General features: G+C 34.8%; 1 protein-coding gene across 1 annotated transcript in view; it reads left to right on the top strand.

Annotated features, from left to right (window-relative positions):
- Nucleotides 1–22124, top strand: part of UBR3 (ubiquitin protein ligase E3 component n-recognin 3) — a 237715-nt gene that overhangs the window by 150894 nt on the left and 64697 nt on the right. Inside the window, exons 26-30 of the mRNA XM_081796370.1 lie at nt 2743–2876; nt 8737–8847; nt 13705–13905; nt 15372–15508; nt 21554–21639. Coding sequence (XP_081652496.1) covers nt 2743–2876; nt 8737–8847; nt 13705–13905; nt 15372–15508; nt 21554–21639 — 669 coding nt within the window. The remainder of the gene's footprint in view (nt 1–2742; nt 2877–8736; nt 8848–13704; nt 13906–15371; nt 15509–21553; nt 21640–22124) is intronic.

Here is a 22124-nt window from a genome sequence, read left to right as displayed (position 1 = left end):
ACTAAGAATATTATGAACAATTTTCTGTCAATGAATTTGTCAATCTCACCCTTAGGTGAGATGGGTAAGTTCCTAGAAACATAGAAATTACTGAAACTGACTCAAGAAGAAATGGGAAATCTGAATAGACATTAAACAGGTAAAGAGAATGGATCAGTAATCAAAAACTTCTCAACAAAAAAGTCCAGGACCAGGAAACTTCACTCACAATGCTACCGAACATTTAATTTTTTTTTTTCTTTCAATTATTTATTTTTGAGAGACAGAGAGAGACAGAGCACAAGTTGGGGAGGGCAGAGAGAGAAGGAGACACAGAATCCGAAGCAGGCTCCAGGCTCTGAGCTGTCAGCACAGAGCCTGACTTGGGGCTTGAACTCACAAACCGTGAGATCATGTCCTGAGCCGAAGTTGGATGCTTAACTGACTGAGCCACCAAGGCGCCTCCCCCCTACTTTTTTTTTTTTTTTAAATACTGACTGCTTAACAAATTTTTTGTTTTGTTTTGTTTAACATTTATTTATTATTGAGAGAGAGAGACAGAGCATGAGCATGGGACGGACAGAGAGAGGGAGACACAGAATCTGAAGCAGGCTCTAGGCTCTGAGCCGTTAGCACAGAGCCTGACACAGGGGTTGAACTCACAAACTGTGAGATCATGACCTGAGCTGAAGTCAGATGCTTAACTGACTGAGCCACCCAGGCACCCCCTGTGCTACCAAACATTTAAAGAATTAACATCAGTCCTTCTCAAACTTCTCAAACTTCTCAAAGAAAAAAAAAAAAAAAAAAAAAAAAAGGAGGAGGGAACTTTCTAATTCATTCTATGATGACAGCCATACACTGATACCAAAGCCAGATAAAGACATCACAAGAAAAGAAAATGATAGACTAGTATCTCATGAATGTAGATGCAGAAATCCTCAACAAAATCCTAGCAAATGAAATCCACCAGTGTATTAAGAGGATTATACATCATATAGCTAATTATATTTTAGTTGCTAGCATCTCCCTACTTCTTTTTTTTCTTTCTACTGCTGCTGTAAATCTCTTCAAAACTTGGGGTCCATATTTATATACCTGATACTCCTTCCCTAAGAATGGTCTTCCCATGCTTATTGAGTCTTATAGTAATATATGGCAGTGTATGTTTCTACCCCCCCTCCTTTTTTTTTTGTGCTTTGATGTTTTACAGTTATAAAATCTTAGTATTATTTTTGCCCTTTTGTTATATACCTCTTTTCCTAGCTTTTCATTTTGAAAATTTTGTATCTACAGAATAGTCTTTACTTGCACTCAACAATTGTTAGCATATTGCCATGTTTTTCTTTCCCTCTCTTGTCTATACACACACTCATATACACATGCACACATACTTTTTAGAGGAAAATGGCAGATGTCATGATGTTTTATCCTTGTAAGAACAAGGATATTCTTCTATATTATCTATCTATATTACACCCAAGAAATTTATATAATATCTATTATGTTCCAATTATCCCAATAGTATGTATATTTTTTTTTTTTTTTTTTTTTTTTTTTTTAGTATGTATATTTTTAAAGTTTATTTATTTTGAAAGAGAGAGAGAGAGAGCATGGGCAGGAGAGGGGCAGAGAAAGAGGGAGAGAGAGAATCCCAAGCAGGCTCTGTGCTGACATGGGGCCTGAACCCACAAACTGTGAGATCATGACCTGAGCAGAAACTTAACTGAGTCAGACTCTTAACCGACTGACCCACCCTCGTGACGCCCCCAATAATATTTTTTTGTAGCAGATTTTTTTTCTTCATCCAAGAAAAAGATCATGTATTGCATTTAATTATCAATTCTTGTTAGTTTCCTTGAATCTAAAACGGTTTCTCCAGCCCCTTTAAAAATTTTTGAAGAGTCTAGATCTTTTGTTCTGTAGAGTAGTTCATGTTCTGGATTCATGTGGTTATTTTCTTATTAGGTTTAGGGTAAACATTTTTGACAATGGCATTATATACATGATGTTCTCTCCCATTCCATCACATTAGGAGGCTCTTAGTGACAGCTTGTCCCATTATTGGTGATGCCAACCAAGTTTGATCACTTGGTTATGGTGGTAGGTAGTCTATAGGATGATACGTTGGGATCCTGACAATTTATCCCTTTACCCCTTTACTTGATGTTCCTTGCCTGAATTGATGAATGTGTTATCTGTTACTATCATTATTCTTTTCAGAACTCAAATTTTCTCGAATTTGACCATCAAAACTCCTGAAGGTCCTCATGACCAGGCACCTCAGTGTTTGAATATCTCCTTGCTGTTTATTACAATACAATTCCAGGCTCACTTTGAACTTTCCCCAACCCTGGATGTAGCTTTTTCTCCAAGGATCTCTGTTTACTTTTAGTGACAAATAGTATATTCAAAGATGAGGTTTATTGATACCAGAGAATCATAACTTCTAGGCCTTTTCACTGGACAGATTTTGAAAACCATTCATCCTCTATTGATTGATCGATTGCTCATCCATCCATCTATCCATCCACCCAGAGTTCATATTAAAATTTTAGTGTTATTTCAAAAAATAAATATTGTCATATTTCACACTTATTTACTCTTTAGAAGAAAACTAGAATATCACTTTTTGTTAGGTCTTTAAAAATATTCAGTAGTAGAATAATTAGAGTAGCTTGTGATAAATAACAGCTTTACTTAGTGAATCATGTTGAATCAGGTTGGTTATTTAATGAGCTCTTATTTCTGTTGTTAATGTAGTTTTGGGGCAGTGCCGTGACAACATTGAGCCAAAAAAATTGCCTATCACTGAGGAGGAGCAGATTTACCCTTGGGATACATGTGCAGCAGTTCATGATGTGAGGCTTTCATTATTACAGCGTTATTTTAAAGATGTAAGTACCCTTTTTTATCATATAGTGATAGTTTGTCTGCAAAACTGATGGTTACTTCTCTCCAGAGTTTTATATTTTTTCTTCTACTAGATATCATTCTAATTTGGAATCTGGAAGTTTATTAGAAAAAAAGTTAATATATTGATAGTAAGGAAATAGGAATCTGTAATAAATAAACTTTTTAGGTTATAAATGTCATACCTATGTTTTAAATGTTATTTATTATAAGATATATAAATTCAGTTCAATGGAATAAGTATTACCTCTATAAAAACTTTTAGTTATGGCATGAATATTTTATGAAGATTTTTGCCTCCTTTTACTTTCTTTTAAACATATACAATAAAATCTCATTATGATGCTTTTAAAATGTAAAGTAGGGACAGGTTAATTCATGGCTTCTATGGTTTGTTGTTGTGAACTTGATAGGTTTTTTTCCAACTCTTTACATCTAGGGGCTCTATCTAGCACTCAGGTGTTATTGGTCTTGGAAGGTCAACTTAGTTTATTTAGCAGCACCAGCATTGTTAACTTCCTTATAAAATTTCTATACCATTTTCAGTATTCTCTCAGTGGATTATTAAATGGGGTTTCCATTCACCTGTTGTTTTTGGATTTACTGTATCTTGAATTAAGTAAATAATAATAATAACAACTTAAAATAGTTAAAATATGAAGTGAAACATTATTTTTAGTTAGCTATATGAGATGAATATCTGGATACATTTTCACATATGATTCTTTTTTGCCCATAACGCACTGGATTAAATGGAAGAAACTAGTAGGAGATGTGGAAGACAGAAACTTAATGAGAATAAGCAGCAACTGACTTAGTAATGATGGGAGTCAGAGTAGGATGTGGTTCAGTAGTTTGGACTGAGGAGAAGGTTTCTAGTGGGTTCTGGAGAAAATGATGGCTCTAGTAACGGAGGCACTGTGTAGGGTAGAAAGAGTTACAGTTGAGAAAAACTGGGGCTTGGTCCTGATTCTGCCATTGCTTAGCCATGTAAGCTTGCCAAAAAAACAGACTAGGACTCCATTTTCTCATCTATAAAATAGGCCTCATATGAGCTTTCATACAGTAACCCACCAGGTTAGAAATTTCTTTAGATCACTGTACATGTTATAAAGGTCAGTATAAATGTAGAGTGGTGTTTTTAATATTCAGGCTAGCCCAGTGAGAGGGCTCAAGTTAGGCCTTATAAGGCAGTTGGGTTAGGAAGTGAGGATCATGTTCCCATATATTTTCAGAGGCTTTACAATGAAATTATTCTTATTTGGAAAAAGAGGGGTGCCTGGGTGGCTCAGTAGGTTAAATGTCTGACTCTTGATTTCTGCTCAAGTCATGATCTCATGGTTGTGAGATTGAGCCCTGCCTCGGGCTCCATGCTGGGCGTGGAATCTGTTTAAGATTTTCTCTCCCTCTTCCTCTGCCCTGTTTGCTCCCTCTCTCAAAAAAAAAAAAAAAAAAAAGTCTGTGTGTGTGTATGCATACATATGTACACACACATACATTTTCATGCTTTTTCTTTATTCTGTATTGTTTCTTTAAATTTTTGCAGCATATGTATGTTAATTTATTACTCATAGACCAATAAATATTTTCATTTTGAAGAAAACAATGAAACTGTGCCAAGTTCCTCTTTTGCAGAAATTTACTATCACCTTTATTTAGATTTTATTTTGTTGTCATAATCCTGAATTTTATCGTTTCGAATCACTTTAGAATAGATGAGTAAGGATGAATCCTAGAGCCAAGCAGAAAAGGAAAAAAACTTGATTCAATGGAAATATAACCCAGACTTAAGAATAAAATAATTTTGAGGGAAGGGGAGTTCTAATAAAGGAGAGAAAAAGTAGGGTATCTCTTTCTTAAAGAAGCCAGAATATTCATTTCTAGAAAAAAAAAAAATCTTTTTTGTAGGAACTTTGAACTGAAATCTGAACTGGACAGAATCTCCGTTGTGTTTCTGTTAATGATTATGGGATTTTATTCTTAAATATATATATTTTTACACAACAGTTTTTTACTTTCATAATGGTTATTTTCTGTATATCTGGTGTGCTCCCTGGACTATATACATCTAGAGGTGTAGGGCCATTCTTATATTGATTTTACGGTCTCCTCAGCAGCTAGCACATGGTGTGTGTGTTGTAGTTGCTTAGTGGATTTCTTACTAAATTACTCTAGCATAGAGTACCTGAGTTTTGTATACAGGCAGACAGATAGACTGTATACAGCAGAAGAGTTTCTATTAATGAGCACTGATTCTGATTACAGAATTAAACTATGTAGATTGTTCTCTTCATATCAGTTGCATGCATTTTACAGAGTCAACCTGTAGAGTTTTAGTTGTGTAAGGCAGTAGTGCCATTGAAACGGGGAGTATTATATTATGAGAGAGAGGACAGAGAAGGGTGGGAGCCCGAGCTTTGGAGTCAGATAGACTTGGGTTTGAACTTGGATTCTGCCATATATAACTGAGTGGTCTTGGTAAACTTTTCATTCCTTTTTGGTAATGTTTTAATAAATATTGAGGCTATGAAGATTCAGTGTTAAGCAATTCTTAGCACAGTGGTGTGGGCACATTGTTGAAGTCTTCCTAAAATATTAGTCTCATGTTAGTAAATATTTTCCTGCCTTTTTGTTTTGACTCTGATTCAAACAAGAAATCTAACAGTTACTTAGACAAATGGCATACTGATTTTAGTTTTAAAAGCTGATCTATTAAAATGAAAGGGGCACCTGGGTGGCTCAGTTGGTTAAGCATCTGGCTCTTGATTTCAGCTCAGGTCATGATCTTACGATTCGTAGGATTAAGCCCTGTGTCGGGCTCTGTGCTGGCAGTGCAGAGCCTGCTTAGGATTCTCTGTCTCTGTCTCTGTCTCTCCCCTGCTGTGCTTGGGTGCTCTCTCTTGCTCTCTCTCTCTCTCAAAATAAAATAAATAAATATAACATTAAAAAAAGAAGTAAGATAAATTACATTTTTATAATACATTGCCAAAGAGAGCAGCTTATTAACTGACTACTAACCATTCTAAAATGATCTAAATCTGTTTCTACTTCAAGCGCTCCAAAACATAAAACAAAGATGAGCAGGTCTCCTATTGCTATTCTGATTTGTAACAATAGAAGCTAGCTTACCTGCTGTGAGTATTTGATTTGTGCTGCTACACATCTTTAAATAGGCTGGAAAGGCATTTTGCACCGTGTAATATTTTCAACTTTCAGATGTTCATGAAGAACATTAGAATTCTTTTAGAACATTAGAACATTCATTTAACATTAGAATTTTGTTTACTATTGTTTAAAGATTATTTGGTCACCTTACATTATGTTGTAAAAATTTCTTTCTAAAGTAAAAATAAAGTTTAAAGCTATACTCAGTTTTAGTGGCTCTCAAATCTTTCATCATGTGCTATCACCCATGTTAGACCTTTTTCCTAATTTTGCTCTGGCCTGGTCATCTGTTTACTACAGACTCTAGAGGGTGAACTGAACTCGAGTTCAGGCCCAAATAGTGTTTGATAGAGGCCAAATGAAAATTCGAAGAGGATTATTTTAGGAGGAAAAGTCTAAGCCTGTTTATAGGTTGAGGGGAAGGAATTAGTAGAGAAGGAGAGAAGGAAGAGTTGAAGATACAAGAAAAAGAGAAGATTAAAAAAGTTAACTTGTAGAACAGATTTCAAAAGGGTATTGTAGTTGCTTATATAATCTGGGTCCCTTTATTGCATATTCTATTAAACCCATGTAAATGTTAAGGTACTTTTTGGGGTTATCTTATGACCAAATTTGTAGTCCACAAAGATGTATGGAGGGTGATGCATTATGGAGAGAAGAAATTGGCATCAAGGTGACCAGTTAAAAAACTTTATTGAAAAACCTCCTCCCCCACAACAAATGATGCAGGCATGAATGTTATAGTGGAAATGAAGAGGAGGGGCCCAAATCATGTTTTATTTAGGAGATAGAATCTGCATCGTTTGGGAGCTAATACTGTGGTGTAAAAGAAAGAATGTGATGTAGAATAACTCTTAGCGTTCTGATTTGGTGACTGAAAAGATTGTGGAGTTTTTAAACCAAGAGGAAAAGAAAGATTCATGGGGGGAAAAAGACAAATTTATGACACATTTAAAACAAATGTTTATTTATTATGAGAGAGAGTGTGTGTGTGGGTAGGGGAGGGGCAGAGAGAGGAGGAGAGAGAGAATCCCAAGCAGACTCTGTGCTATCAGCATGGAGACCAACACAGGGCTCAGTCCCATGAACCGGGAGATCATGACCTGAGCTGAAATCAAGGGTCTGACACTTAACCAACTGAGCCACCCAGGCACCCAGTGACATATTTTTAATGTTATCTGAGGGACATCAAACTATAGATTTCTGCTTGGGAGTTGAGTGGTTGTATCTGTCACTAAGACAAGTGATCCAAGTTTGGAGAGTAGTCAAATTTACTGATTAAATCACTCAGAGAACAGTTCTAGTAAGAAGAGAGTGGCGCAAAGAACCTTGAGGAATATAAACATTGAAGGGACAAGAAAGAAAAAAGTTGTTATTCCATTGCATCTATCTATCTATCTATCCATCCCTCCATCCATCCATCCATCCATCCATCCATCCATCCATCTATCTGACTATCTATCTATACCACAACTTCTATATAAATAATACTGCTATGAACATAGGCATGCATGTATCCTTTTAATTAGGAATTTTGTATTTGGGGGCAAAATACCCAGTAATGCAATTACTGGATCACAAGGTAGTTCGATTTTTGAGGAATCTCCATACTGTTTTCCACAGCTGCTGTATCAATTTGCATTCCCACCAACAGTGGATGAGGGTTCCTTTTTCTCCACATCCTTACCAACACCTGTTGTTTCTTGTGTTTTTGATTTTAGCCATTCTGACAAGTGTGAGATGGTATCTCATTGTAGTTTTGATTTGCATTTCCCTGATGATGAGTGATATTGAGCATCTTTTCATGTGTCTGTTGGTCATCTGGATATCTTCTTTGGAGAAGTGTTTGTTCATGTCTTCTGCCCATTTTTAAATTGGATTATTTATTTTTGGGGTTTTGAGCTTGATAAGTTCTTTATATATTTCAGATACTAACCCTTTCAGCCATAAAAAAGAATGAAATCTTACCATTTACAATGACATGGATGGAGCTAGAGAGTATAATGCTAGCAAAATAAGTCAGTCAGAAAAAGGCAAATATCATATGATTTCACTTATATGTGGAATTTAAGAAACAAAACAAATAAGCAAGGGAAGAAAAGAGAGAGACAGCAAAAGAAATGGACTCTTAACTGTAAAGAACAAACTGATGTTACCAGAGGGGAGGTGGGTGGGGAGGGAGGGGTGAAATAGGATTAAGGAATGCACTTGTCATGATGAGCACTGGATGATGTATGGACGTATTGAATCACTGTACTGTACACCTGAAACTAATAGAACACTGTGTGTTAACTACACTGGAATTACAGTAAAAGAAAGAAGTTGTTAATGTCAGATATCACAGAGCAGGTAAAATAATCGATAGCAGAATAGTTTATAGTGAACTATAATATAATATCAAGAGTTTATATTTCATGGGGTAGAGAAAGTGTAATTTATAGTTGCTCTCTTTCATTATGAGCCTAGATATTTGGAAGCTAGAACTTTATGGTATTTCAAGTTTAAAGATAACTGCCTTGGTGCTGTCAAGTTGGCTGTTACTTTATATCATAAAAATACGAAGTTCACATTAGTATAATGGTATGAAATCATTCAGAGGTTTATGTGGATATGTTTAGGTATGTTTATGCTTCTTAAAAATTAATTGTATTGTCTTTTTTTTTTTTTTTTTTTTTTAAGAGTTCTTGTCTATTGGCAGTATCAATTGGCTGGGAAGGAGGTGTTTATGTACAGACCTGTGGCCACACGTTACATATAGATTGTCATAAATCTTACATGGAATCATTACGGGTAAGTTGATTTAAAGGTGTATGTATCTTTCCAGGCATTAAATATTTTTATAGCATATATATCCCAGTTCATCTTGGGTGATTTTGATTGCCATTTGAACTATTCAGCCTTGTAATTCCCTGACCCCTTCAGCTTTAGGAATTTCATTTTTTTTTTTTACTTCACTTTAGCAACTGATTTCCATGGTAGTAATTCTAGACTTTGCTACTCTAGCTCTGAAATACTATGCTTTAATATCCTACTATATCATTTTGTTATATGATCACTCTTCAGATTTTCTTATTTCATTTTCATTAGCGTGTTTTGCTTCTGACATCAAGATCTCTAGTCCTTTAACCCCTTTATATTTTCCCTAGCGTTAGTTCTTCCTAGCCTCACTTTTTTGAACAGTGCCTATCCTGCTCTGAATATCATTCATTTAATCCTCCTCCCTTGGTTTTAGACCCAGGCAGCTAGCCCTCCAGAAAAACCATAAAACTAAGTTAAGTGGTATGTCTGTAAATTTGTGGTTTCCTATATAATAGTGGCTTAAACTAGGGTCACAGATTGTAGATATTATTTATCGATTCATTTACCTGTCTTTGATTGGTTTCCTCTCTTAGTGTCCTCAGCAGCTGTTCCAAACCTTTGCCTCCTCTATCCCAGGCTCTTTGCCTAAACTCCAAGATTCCTTTCCCCTCATCAGATTCTGTCTCTTCCTTTGTTACCGAGAAAACAGTGGCTTTCTGTCACACACTACCTTAGCTTCCTACTTTGGTGATCTATTCCCTGCTAAATGAGTCTGCATCCCAACCAATCCTTTTCTTCTCTACTCTTTGAGATAGTATTCCTTCTTCTGTTCAGGAATAATTTTTCTGTTTATGCTCTAATATTCCTTTCTACCATTACCTTAGGAGCTTTGATCTATTAGTAAGTAACCTCTTTTTATTCCGTATCTTAAGTTTTTCTGCCCATTCTATTGTTTCTTTTCAGTCCATAAAGATGCTCAGGTCCCTGCCATTCAGAATTCCTTCGTTTGACTTTGCATTTCCCTGTAGCTGCAGTTTTTCTTTTTTTCTTAGCTCAACTTGTTAGAAGTGTGGTCTTCTCTATTCCCTGATTCCTAGCTCAGAAGCAGTGGATTCCTATTTTTCCCTTCTTATCCTTCCCTATCACATTCATTTAGCAAATTCTATTAATTCTGTTTCTTAAATCTCACTTGACTGTACTCTATTTTCATTATTGTTGCTTCTGCCTTTCTGTGTATGCCTTCATTTCTCATCTTGACTATTGCAATTGCTTTCTTATCAGTTTCCTTACTCCAAGTCTGATTTATTCACTACATTGATCTTTCTAATATGTAAATCCGATGACATATGTCATTGGCTTAAAAATCCTTTACTGAATTCTTCCTGATGGGATAAAGTCCATTCTTCTCTGAATGGCATTCAAGGCACTTCATGATCTAGGCTTGCCTGTTGTTGCTTCAGCTTTATCTTTCATCACTTCAGCATTAATAAGCTAATTAATGGTTCCTTAAGCACATTATCCATTTTTCATATATCTCCATTCAGTCGTTCATTCAACAAATATTTATTCAGTGCTTACAGTGTTCCAGATACTTTGATAGACATTGGGGATTCATCAGTGAATAAGACACAGTTCCTTCCCTTTAGGAGTTTACTATGGATTGCATGAGATGGTGTATGTGCTGAGTGTTATGAGGTATACACAGGGCCTTTTTGGAACATCTGCCAAGTGCCAGAACATTTGATGAATTAAGGTGCTTGAGTGATGAGAGATAAGGGAAGATTAGGGGTCATACTGTAGAGGACCTGGTAGTTCATGTAAGGAACTTGGACTTTGTTTAGATAGGTTCTTTACAGAGAGCCATTAAAGCCATTTAAGACTTTTAAGCAGAGATATGTTCAGAAAGATCATTGTGGTAATTGTGTAGATGGTAGGGGATTATGGTGGGATTGCAGGAGAGTAAGAAAGAATGCAATGATACTTAGGAGGTACGAAATGATGGTGGCTTGGGGTTAGTCATGGCACTGGAGATGGAGAAGAGCTTAGAGATTTGAAATATATTTAGAAGAAAGGTCTTCTGGATGTGGTGAGAGATAGCATGTGGAGTGTCAGAGGGAGGAAGAAATCAGGTGATCATTGAAAGATTTTGATTGGGAATAAGAGTCACATTAGGTGGATCACGTTGGCAGCAGTATGGTTGGAAGACTAGTTAGGAGATATTAGCAAAGAGAGTAGAAGGAAGTAGATGGAAGGACTTGTGAGATTTATTAATTAGATATTGAGATGGGAGAAGGTAGGAAGCAGAAGGAGCTGTCATGACTCTCTTTTCTGAGATAGGAAGTGTAGCTTTATGCTTCTAGAGTAAAAGGGGCAAGGCTCGGGTAGGTGAAGGGACTTGACAAGTGAGGAGGTGGTTTGGAAGAAACACTTCGGAATTGGGTGAGAGAGTGCTTCATAGGATGTTGGGGAGAGATTGTCAGGAAGTATTCAGGGCTCAGTTGGCATGGAAACAGTTTGTAGCAAGAAGCTATTTCAGTATTCCATAACAACCCTTAATTCGAGTGTAGAATTGGAGAAGCCATACATTGGGTTAATTTTGTATGAAGGTTTTGTGGAGTGTGCATGATAGAAGGACAAATGGACAGGGAATGAGAAGTATTGACCGAAGAGTTTTTGAAGTGGTAGATCGTGTATAGGCAGGAGAGGAAAGGCTTGATAAAGTGGGGAAAAAAGGAGGAACTAAGACAGCTAGGAATTGGCAGTCAGAATGTAAGCTGTTTGGATTTAATATTTTCAGATACAGACACTTTGGGGTCATTTCAGTATAAGGGGATAGTCATGGTAGCAGGTGCTGGAGTAGAGTGGAGGTCAAAGCTATAAGAAATAATGAGGTCAGAGAGCTGATAGACTGAGATGTAAGATTGGTTGTCTCCGTTACACACTGAAGTTGCACAGGAGGATGACGGGACTTGGAGCGATGAGGAAAACTGATTTAGGTACCAAACTCTTGAGTGATGGAGGGCAGTGGATGACAGTAAAAAGGAAGGAAAAGGGTGATGTCACCAAATGACATTAGCCACAAACATGGGAGAATGCAAGAGTAAAGATCTCAAGCCAGCACTGGAGATGAGAAGGATACTAGGTGGGAGGGATGTGGGAGAATGAGCAGTGCCTACTTGAGAATGCTTCTGGAGAGGCTTTAGGAAAGAACGCATTTTCAATCAAGGCAAAGAGGGGGATCTAGCATTCTTTAAAATTAAATTATAGAAGAGCTTATCATAGAACGTTCTTCAGTGATATCAGGACCCTTTCCCCAACCGTCTAGTATGCTCTACTCTTCTTGTATATCTTTAAAACTTAGCTCACAAGTCTCCTCTGAGAAGCCTTCTCTGTTGTATTTTTCACACTATTGTTATAATTTATTTGTTTCTATTTGCTTTTATATTTTTAGGACCTTAAGTGAAGATGTACCTTAAGTCTTTATGCTATCACCTGGCACAGCATTTGACACATGTTAGGAGCTTAACAAATATTTATTTGTAGAATTGGATTTAAGAAGACATGGTGTTATATTTTTAAGAACTTAAAAGAAGTGTCAAAAAGTGAAAAAAGTAGAATTTTGTTCTTTTAGTCAAAGTATTTGAGATCCAAGATAAAGCAATGAAGAGTGGGGAACTTAGGGGCACCTGGGTGGCTCAGTTGGTTAAGTGTCCAGCTCTTGATCTCAGCTCAGGTCATGATCTCGTGGTTTGTGGGTTCAAGCCCCACATAGAGCTCTGTGCTGATGATGTGGAGCCTGCTAAGGGATTCTGTCTCTCCTTCTCTCTGCCCCTCCCCACTTGTGTGTGCTCTCTCTTTCTCTCTCAAAATAAGTAAACATAAAAAAAATTAAAAACAAAAAAGAGTGGGGAAATTTAAATTCATCCTGACATTGTCATTACCTTTGTAACCATAGACAGATTCATTTTCTTCTCTTTGTATCCTTTTTTGCTCATTATTTTTGTCTTGTTTGTGATAATGGTCATATTGTAGCATTTGTACATTTACATTAATACATTAAAACATATTTTGAGATAGAACATTAGGTTAGGGGCAGAATAAGAAAGAGACTGCTGAGAAAAAGAGTAATATAGTGGTTAGGACTAAATAGCAGTGGCCTAAAGAGCAAAATAGATGTGTGGTGGTGTCATGCAAAATAAAGGAACAAATGTAACCGTCTGGATTCCTGCCTTAAGTTTTCTGGTTAGTTAGCATGTATAGCAGTCTCTCGTGAACAAGAATTTTCCTAGGCATATACACTTATGTGTCTCTTTAAAAAATTCTCTTTCCTCCTCTTTCTATCAGAAACATCTGAAGAAAAGGGTGATAAATTAATTCCCCTCCTCTTACACTTATGTTCTGAATACTATAACTGAATCTTTCCCCATCCATTAATCCTAAACAAATCCACTGCATGAAGTCCAGTCAGTTGTGTTTGGCAGTTAAAGACACATCACGTTTTTAAGGCTCAATTCTCAAAAGTTGTCAATTCTTCATCAAGAGAGAAAGAGGACGTGCACGCACAAGCAGGGGAGGAGCAGAGAGGGAGGGACAGAGGATCCGAGGTGGGATCCATGCTGACAACAGAGAGCTTGATGTGGGGCTCAAACCTGCCAAATGTGAGATCGTGGCCTGAACTGAAGTTGGATGCTTAACTGAGTGAGCCACCTGGGTACCCCTAAGGATGTCTTTTTTTTTTTTTTTTTTTTTTTTGTATGGTTCATTTGTTTACCATAAAATGTAATGGTGTGAATTTTGTTTTCTGTAGAGGTGTGCATTATAAATCTGTATGTTTATTTCATCTTTTAGAATGACCAGGTTCTTCAGGGCTTCTCAGTGGACAAAGGAGAATTCACGTGTCCTCTCTGCAGGCAATTTGCTAACAGTGTTCTTCCTTGTTATCCTGGAAGTAATGTGGAAAGTAACCTTTGGCAACGTCCTAGTAACAAAAGCGTACAAGACCTCATAAAGGAAGTGGAGGAGCTGCAGGGACGGCCGGGAGCTTTCCCAGTAAGCATCAGTGTAAGGCAGAAATACCCTGGTAACCTCAGCTCTGCTTTCAGCTCTCATTTTCCTTCCTTTCATTTTCATTCCCTTTCTGAATTGCTCTGGACCTTTAAACATTTAATAGAAATTGCTTTTAGATGTTTTTCTCTTCTGTTTGTGGTTGCTACAAACAAAAATGAGAATAATGGAACAAATTCTTACCAAAGACTATACTTTTTCCCCTCATCTAAATTGTTATAGTTTTAATATACATCTTCCAGATCATGAAATTCTATAAGCTTAGATATGGTTAGATTCTTTTAAGATGTTGAAATCTTAAACCAAACAAACAAATAAATTACATATATATGTATCTTGTAATGTGAAGCATAGTCTAACCACTTTAAAATATGTCTGTTAGGTATATTAGGATTAAGATGACATGTGTACACATGCACACTTTTTATGTGTATAGTTATAGATTTACATACATTGTGTGTGTGTTAGATAAAATATCATACACTTGATTGAACCATTCACAAGCCAGTCTGTTTTACTGTGGGATTTGGTGTAAGTGAACCCATCTTTTATCCCATTCAGTAGGATTTTTTAGTTTTATTTTTTAAATTATTTTTTTAAACATTTATTATCGAGAGACAGAGAGAGACAGAGCGTGAGCAGGAGACGGGCAGAGAGAGAGGGAGACACAGAATCTGAAGCAAGTTCCAGGCTCTGAGCTGTCAGGACAGAGCCGGACACAGGGCTCAAACTCACAAACGGTGAGATCATGACCTGAGCCGAAGCCGGATGCTCAACCGACTGAGCCACCCAGGCCCTCCAGGATTTTTTAATTTGATTTAAATACTTAAATATTTCACCTTTAATACAGGTTTATGATGTGGGTCTGAAAGAAGTCATAGCTGTGCCTAGTTTAAGCAGTAAATGTATGAAAACTATTAATATTTGACTTTTGGGACAGAAATTTATAGTTAAAAGCTACTCTGAAAGATTCATCTCTTGGCAGTTTCTTTTCTCAGTTGAAGACTATAATTTTAGAGTCTGTAGTTTTCTTCTTTTGTAAATCCAAATTTTTATGTGTTTAAAATATGCTTAAAGCAAGGGACATCAATATTAGTGTTTGAGAAATGAACTTAAATGAAAATCAGGTTGTTTATAAACATGAAAACTGTTCCAAAATATTATTTTAATGACATGTACTCATTTGTTTAGCATATAGGTTTGTGTGGTTAGTTCATGGTTAGATTATAGGTGAACCAATCACAATATAGAATTAGGATAAGATAAGAGAAAATATTTCTTAATCTATTTTATCTTTGTACAGTAAATATATTTATGGTAGAAAGTTAATGTACATTTGTTTTAACTTTTTAACTTTAATTTCCTAGTGTATTCATATGATAAACCTTGTAGACTATATTAGAGAAAGTGAATATGAATAAACTTTATATATATGTTTCCTTTTTTTGCAGTCAGAAACCAACTTAAGTAAAGAAATGGAATCTGTTATGAAAGATATCAAAAATACCACTCAGAAAAAATATAGAGACTATAGCAAGACGCCAGGCTCACCAGACAATGATTTTCTCTTTATGTATTCTGTTGCTAGGTAGGTATACATGTTATGTACTTCAATATTTACCTATTATTGGTAGTTGGTTTTTTGGTTTGTTTACTGTCATCCATATTTATTTGAAGAAAGGATATGTATTTTTTATGTTGGTTAAAATTATGGCTAGTTTTAGAAATTCCTCAAAGGATCATAAAAATGCAGGTTTCCTTCGTTTTCTGAAGAGTTTTTATTTTAATGAAATATTGGGTGAAATGTTCTTATATATTATAGGATATGTGGGAACAAGTATATTGTTAACATTTTGGGACAGTCTACCTCAAAGCATGTGAGTATTATATATGAAGGATGTTGTTAAGAAATCACTGTTCAAGTCCTATCAAGAAGTGATAATACTGTAAACAAAAACATTGTAATATATTAAACACTTTTAATTTGTTTTTAATTCATAAGTAAGAAGAACTTATTTTCTTTGTTTTCAGCTAGTAAAAGATCTAGTAATATCCTAGAAGACTGTAGGTGGTTAGAAAATCAGATAAAGGAGCCAAAGCAAGAGATCAGGCATGCTCTAAGCCTCTATTAGTAGCTAGCAGGGGGCTCAAGAAAATAGAGGCAAATACTTCTCATCTTTCAAATTAGGTAGGATTAGTCTAATTGACTGAGTAGGTGTTCAGTACCTAAGAAATAATTCCAAATAGGAATTTTAGAAAACTTAATTGAATGAAAATGGAGAACCATAAAAGAAGTAAATAGAAAAGAAGCAGGCACAGTTAGGAACTTGTAAACACATTCTGCCAGAACTGATGTTGTAGACCCCTGGATATCCTTAGAAGCATACTTCATATTTCATCCCAAGTAGTGTTATAATAGGCAACATTTAGAGAGATAACGTAACTTGAATGTCATGCAGCAAAATTAGGGGCATGTAGGACTAGAATTCAGATCTGAGTCAAGGTCTATCGTTCTTTCAATTACTGTCTTCCTTTTTCCTCCCCCGTGTTCACATTTTATAGGTCATATGTGCATGTGGTTCATCAGGGCCATTCTGTCTGCCCTGTTCCTGGAGCAGAGGGTAGTAAGAGTAAATGAACAATATGTAGTCTTTAGAACCTAGGAAAAAAGGAACCAGACTTAAGGAAATTGCAAGCAGGTTAGAGCTCAAGATAAGGAGACATTAGTCTTTCATTTAAGAATGCAGATGCTGGACATAAATTGATGTAAAAGGATCTAATGGCTTGGGAAGTAATTTTCTAGTCTGTACATTCCTAGACTATTGTTGTCATTTATCCAGAATACTTCGGGAGAACATATAACAGTTAATTCAACATTTTGTGTTTGGACAGTTACCAACTGCATACTTGCAATAAAATACACTTTATGTGAAAACTAAATTGAATATGATTTAATTTTGCTAAGGTTTCAAGGTTTTAAAAAACTTACATACAATATTGTAGTAGTAATGGTATAGAAGACTGAGATGAATATAGACCCACCCAGTTATGCTATGTGTATGTGTGTGTGTATATATGTGTGTATGTTTATATATATGTTATATATGTGTGTGTATGTATATATACATTTGTGTGTAAATACTATGTTTATGTTGCTTATTTATGCCTTTCATTTTCTTAGGATTGACCTCGTAAGAAAATTCTGGTTGAATAGGAATGATCTGTCCGTGGAATTTTTCTACAGTATGATAAATCAAATAACTTGATTTAAATTTAGTTTAGTGGAAATTTTAGATTCTTATTTCTTGAATATATAAATTCCTATTTTCTTAAATATAAAATAACTTATAAAGCTTGTCATTTTAATAGTAGACTTTATAGGATACCCAGCATATTTTGGGTTTTCTTTTAAGGGAAACCCAATTTGGTTAAAATTGTCCAGGCCATTATAAAGTTCTCACAGTGAGATTACATGCCTTTTCTAAGTTTTGCTTAGTCATTAAAAAGAAAACAAACAGAAACCAAATTAATTTAAAAAATTAACAAAAACACAAATTGAAGGAAAAAAGTATATTGTAAGTTTTGTGTCTTAATGTAATTTTCTCAAAGTATGAAACCAGGTCTTTATAAATAACTTATGCCTAGCATATAACCTTATTTCATAAATACATATGATTATAGATTATTATTTTCATGCCTAAAATGTAGGCATTAAAATGTTTAGCAATATTTAAAATGTTTAAATGTTTAAGTATTTAGAAATAAACTTACTTGAATTACTTAACTTTTAAATTAAATATTGTGATTCTTAAATGTATAATTCATTAGAATGTGCACATTTATTTGTATTTGACATTAGTAATTTAAATGGACTGCAACCCTATTTCCCAGAGCTGAATTTCTTCCCACTGAATGAGTAATTTAGTTTGCTCTTTAGGGAACTTAAATTTTTTGATATTTAGGAACAAAATACATCCAGTGGTAAAGTAGCCTATAAAACTGTGGATTTTAATTGTTTTAGAGATTTTTTTTTTTGTAAGGCAATACATTATTTCTTTGTTTTTCATTTTATTTGCATGGTAAAGCAGCCTTGGAGGATTTTTTTGAGGGCAGTAGAGAAGAAATTGTTGGAATAATATCTTTCTGTTACATTAAAATTAATCAGAATTACTATATTCAAGTTTTATTGTATTTCCAAAAAATGGTCTGTTGCAAATGTCAGTCATTCAGATGGATTATGGAAAGTTAATTTGGGGAAGAAAGCTTTCTTCACTTAAATACCAATTCATTATTTCTTTATTGAAACAATAAATGACACTAATTTTAGTATTAGATTTTTCCAAGGATTTTGGACTCAAGTTACACATAGCCTAGAAGTATTGGTGAGTAGCATTTAGCCTGTATATATATAGCAAGAAACACGGAAATGGAAAGATGAAACATGAGTAGCTGAGATGTAGATGGAGAGACATCTTTAAGTCACAGTGGGCAAACTGCTCCATAGAGTGAGTGCACCTTGCTTTACACATTAGTTGCATAATTTTAAACTTTATCAATGAATTATGTTCAAAATAAAAGGAATGCTTGCTAAAATACCATATTATCCATTTTAAAACCAAAATTTATTTGATAATAAACCCCCCCCCCCTTTTTTTTTGTTTCACTGCTGGATTTAAGGAAATAGAAGGAAGGGTCAGCAAAAGAAAGAGAATAAACTACAGGGCAAGAGACTCTTATCGTTGGTTATATACCAAAACAAAGAGGTTGCCAGTTCCCAAGGTGTTTTTGAGCATTTTGCTGTGTACCATCAGGGATTTAGAAGCTTTATCTGAAATGATCCCTGCTCTCCAGGAATTTACAATGTGGTTGGAGAGACAGAATGAATATATATCAATCTGTATAAAACAATACAGTTTGTTTAAAAAATATCATATTGAAAAAGTGCTGTAGAACTTGAGAAGGGAAGATGAACAAATTGAAATATAAAGTATATGGAAATGCTTCTTTCCTGTCCCAAGAAAAAGGAATTAGTTCTCTCTGACTCCTGAAGGAGGTAGAGCTTGAGCTGAGTCTTGTATAATATAAGCTATGGTATGGATGAAGATATTTTTTTCTCTGAGAAATTGAGTCACTTGTTCAACCAGTAAGGGGTAGGCTCAGGCCTTGAACCCACACTATACCAGTGTGTGTTTGAGTGGCTCTGTGTGTGTATGTGTATACACGCATTTGTTTTTCAAATTATTGCTTTAAAAATTGAAATTAGTGCCAAAGGAGGGTGGAGGAGGATGGAAGTTTGGAAAGCAGACCTTGGTCATGCAAAAAGAAGCTGGAGCATAGTTGGAGTTTTTATGTGGTATATGTAGGTGGACACCAAGGTAGGCTTGAAGCAATCTTTCTCATTATTGTTTCAGATACAGAGATATTTTAATTCATTTTTTTCTTTCCAAACTAATGGATGTGTGTTAGAAATATAGAAAGTAGAATCTACTTTTCTCTGAGAACAATCTTTATGTCATCCATTCAGGAGGGCAGAAACAGAATATCGTGTTGGGATTTTCAACAGTGAGGGAAAATCAAACATGGGGCACATGACATGTTTGTATGTTCTTTTCTCTAACAAGTGTTAAATTAAAGGACCAGTTTTGATGTAAATGAAATAAGGAAAAGCTGAGGGTTAGGGTCTCTTACATATTGATTTTTAAAGTCCTAGATTATTACATGATACTAATGTTTTGGGTAGGTGGGGCTGTGTGTGTGTGTGTGTGTGTGTGTGTGTGTGGCTTTTTTTTTTTTTTTTTTTAAATGTCAGAGGAATGTTGTTCAGGAGATTTTCCAACCATAATCCGAAATGATTAATTACATTTAGTAGTTTTCTTTCAAGTAGTCTTTAAAATCAACTTCCTGGTAACATGTTTCTCATCCTTTAAAGTATTTTATTTGATGATTGAATTCTGTTCTTTTATTTATATTTTAATGAATATTTTTGCAAACTGTGCTGAAATAAAAGTTGACATTCTGGTTCTGACATTCGTTTGTAAGAATTGATCATGTTTCTGGTTAGCTCTTTTAAAAGTACAATCTAGGAAATCTTAGTTTTTATAAGAGAATATAGCCATTAATTTTTTTCTACAGATTAGGCAACAGAAGATTTGTGAAAACAAAATATATTGATCTCATTTATATTCCCTTGATGAAGGAACACATGCTGGTCTCCGCTCGCTTTCTGTCCACTAATATGAAATCCTTGTCCCTGCTTCCTTGCTGGTAGGTTTTTAGAAGTTCAGTGAGCAATGCAAATCGCCTGAAGGGTGGAAAATTCCCTTGTCACACAGATGCCCTTATCAGCAGCAACCAGATGGAGCTCTGAGCAGGAACATTATCAATGTTAAATTGCTTTTCCCCCACCCAGTAGAGAGGATTAAAGCATTCCTTTAGAAATGGGTGGCAAATGTACAGACTTAGGAATATGAATTTAACAGTTTGCATTTATATGTACATATATGAAAATAATGTTTCACAACATTCTGTCTTTAAAATACAACCCAAACCAGTTCAAACTGTTTTGTTTTAAGTAAAATAGGATAATACTCTTCCTTGAATTCATTTACAGAGTAAGCTTGAAATTTTACCTTTTTTTTTTTTTTTTTTTTTTTGAGATGGGGATATCTCACTATTAGTGTCAAATGCATATCTTGGATATAAATTTATTCAATTTTAGTTGTGACAAAGGTGTGTTTAAGTTTATTAATACTGTTGAAGTAAAAATACACACATTTTATCACTCAGATTTTCATTTATTATTCTGGCAAAATTCACTGGCTATCTTATTTTCTTGTTTTTGAGTAAACAATTTGATTTTTGAAATGTCAGTTTAACTATTATTATTCTGTAAGCTAATAATTGCTAAATATATAATAATTGCAGATCTATATGAACATTATCAATGTTTAGCAGTGTCAGTAGTTATACAATGTACTTTATAAAACTGTGATTTTAGAAGTCCATAGAAGAGACTGTTGTTAATTATATGTGTTGTTCATAGCCACTTTGATGTTAGTGATTTTAATACTGAATTCTAGATACTATCTAAGCTCCAGTGAGTGATAACCGTTTCTCCGATAGAAAAGTTGGTATGCCCTTGTGTTTTATATGACAGTAACCACCTATTCAGTGGCTGACAGTTGGGTACAAACTCCTTCATCACATTCATGTGCAGGTTTATGAAATGTGTTGCTGTTGTTTTCCTTAAGGCCTAGTTTTTAGTATTTGCCAACATTTGGGATTTTGCCGCAATTACATCGTGATGTGTGCAGTTTTGCAGGTTATAAATATGAACATATAAATAAAGATAGATAAACTCTTTCTTTCTTTCTTTCTTTCTTTCTTTCTTTCTTTCTTTCTTTCTTCTTTTAATTTTCATTTGCTACTCAGATATATCTTGTTGTGGCATTCAGGTAGCCAGGGTCCAGAACTACAGATCCCTTTTTATTTATAAATATCAGATAAACTATTCTTTGGCAAATAATAAAGTTGAAGAACTTCATTATTTAGGTTGATTCAGACATATCAATAAAACAAATTAAAAAGTATTGCTTCAGCCTAATTGAGTTCTATTTTAATGCTTTACTTACAGAACCAATTTGGAACTTGAATTAATTCATCGGGGAGGCAATTTGTGTTCAGGTGGTGCAAGCACAGCTGGCAAAAGGTCTTGTTTAAGTAAGTAGTAAACAGTGCTAAATTTAAAAACATTTTTATTTTAAAAACATTTTTAATTATGTCATTTCTGAAAAGTCTCTGCAGGCAAAGTGGTCTTTTGATGTATTTTCACATTCTTTTTATGTTCCATATAATCGGTTTTAATGGTGATTATACGCTTTAAATGGTTTATCTTGTACTTTAAAGAATCATATGAATATTTATCTCTTCCTATACTATGAATACTTAGTAAATAAATGCCATACCAATAGATCAGATTTACAGGGGCTCAAAAATAAAACAATGTCTCAGCTATAAAAAATTGTCTTCAAACAAATTGTTTTAAAGAAGTTTTACATTGTCTGGATTTAAGAAAATCTTTTTACAAGTTAATTTGTGTTGCCTACAGATTTCTGTCATACACAGTGCTGCTGTTAATGAAGGCATTTGCACTCTATTTTGATGTGGACATTACACTATATAAAATTGTGGATGCTTGCTTTTAT

The sequence above is a fragment of the Panthera onca genome, chromosome C1 (assembly GCF_046562875.1).
Source record: "Panthera onca isolate mPanOnc1 chromosome C1, mPanOnc1 haplotype 2, whole genome shotgun sequence".
NCBI lineage: Eukaryota > Metazoa > Chordata > Mammalia > Carnivora > Felidae > Panthera > Panthera onca.
This window is presented reverse-complemented; position numbering and strand designations above follow the sequence as displayed.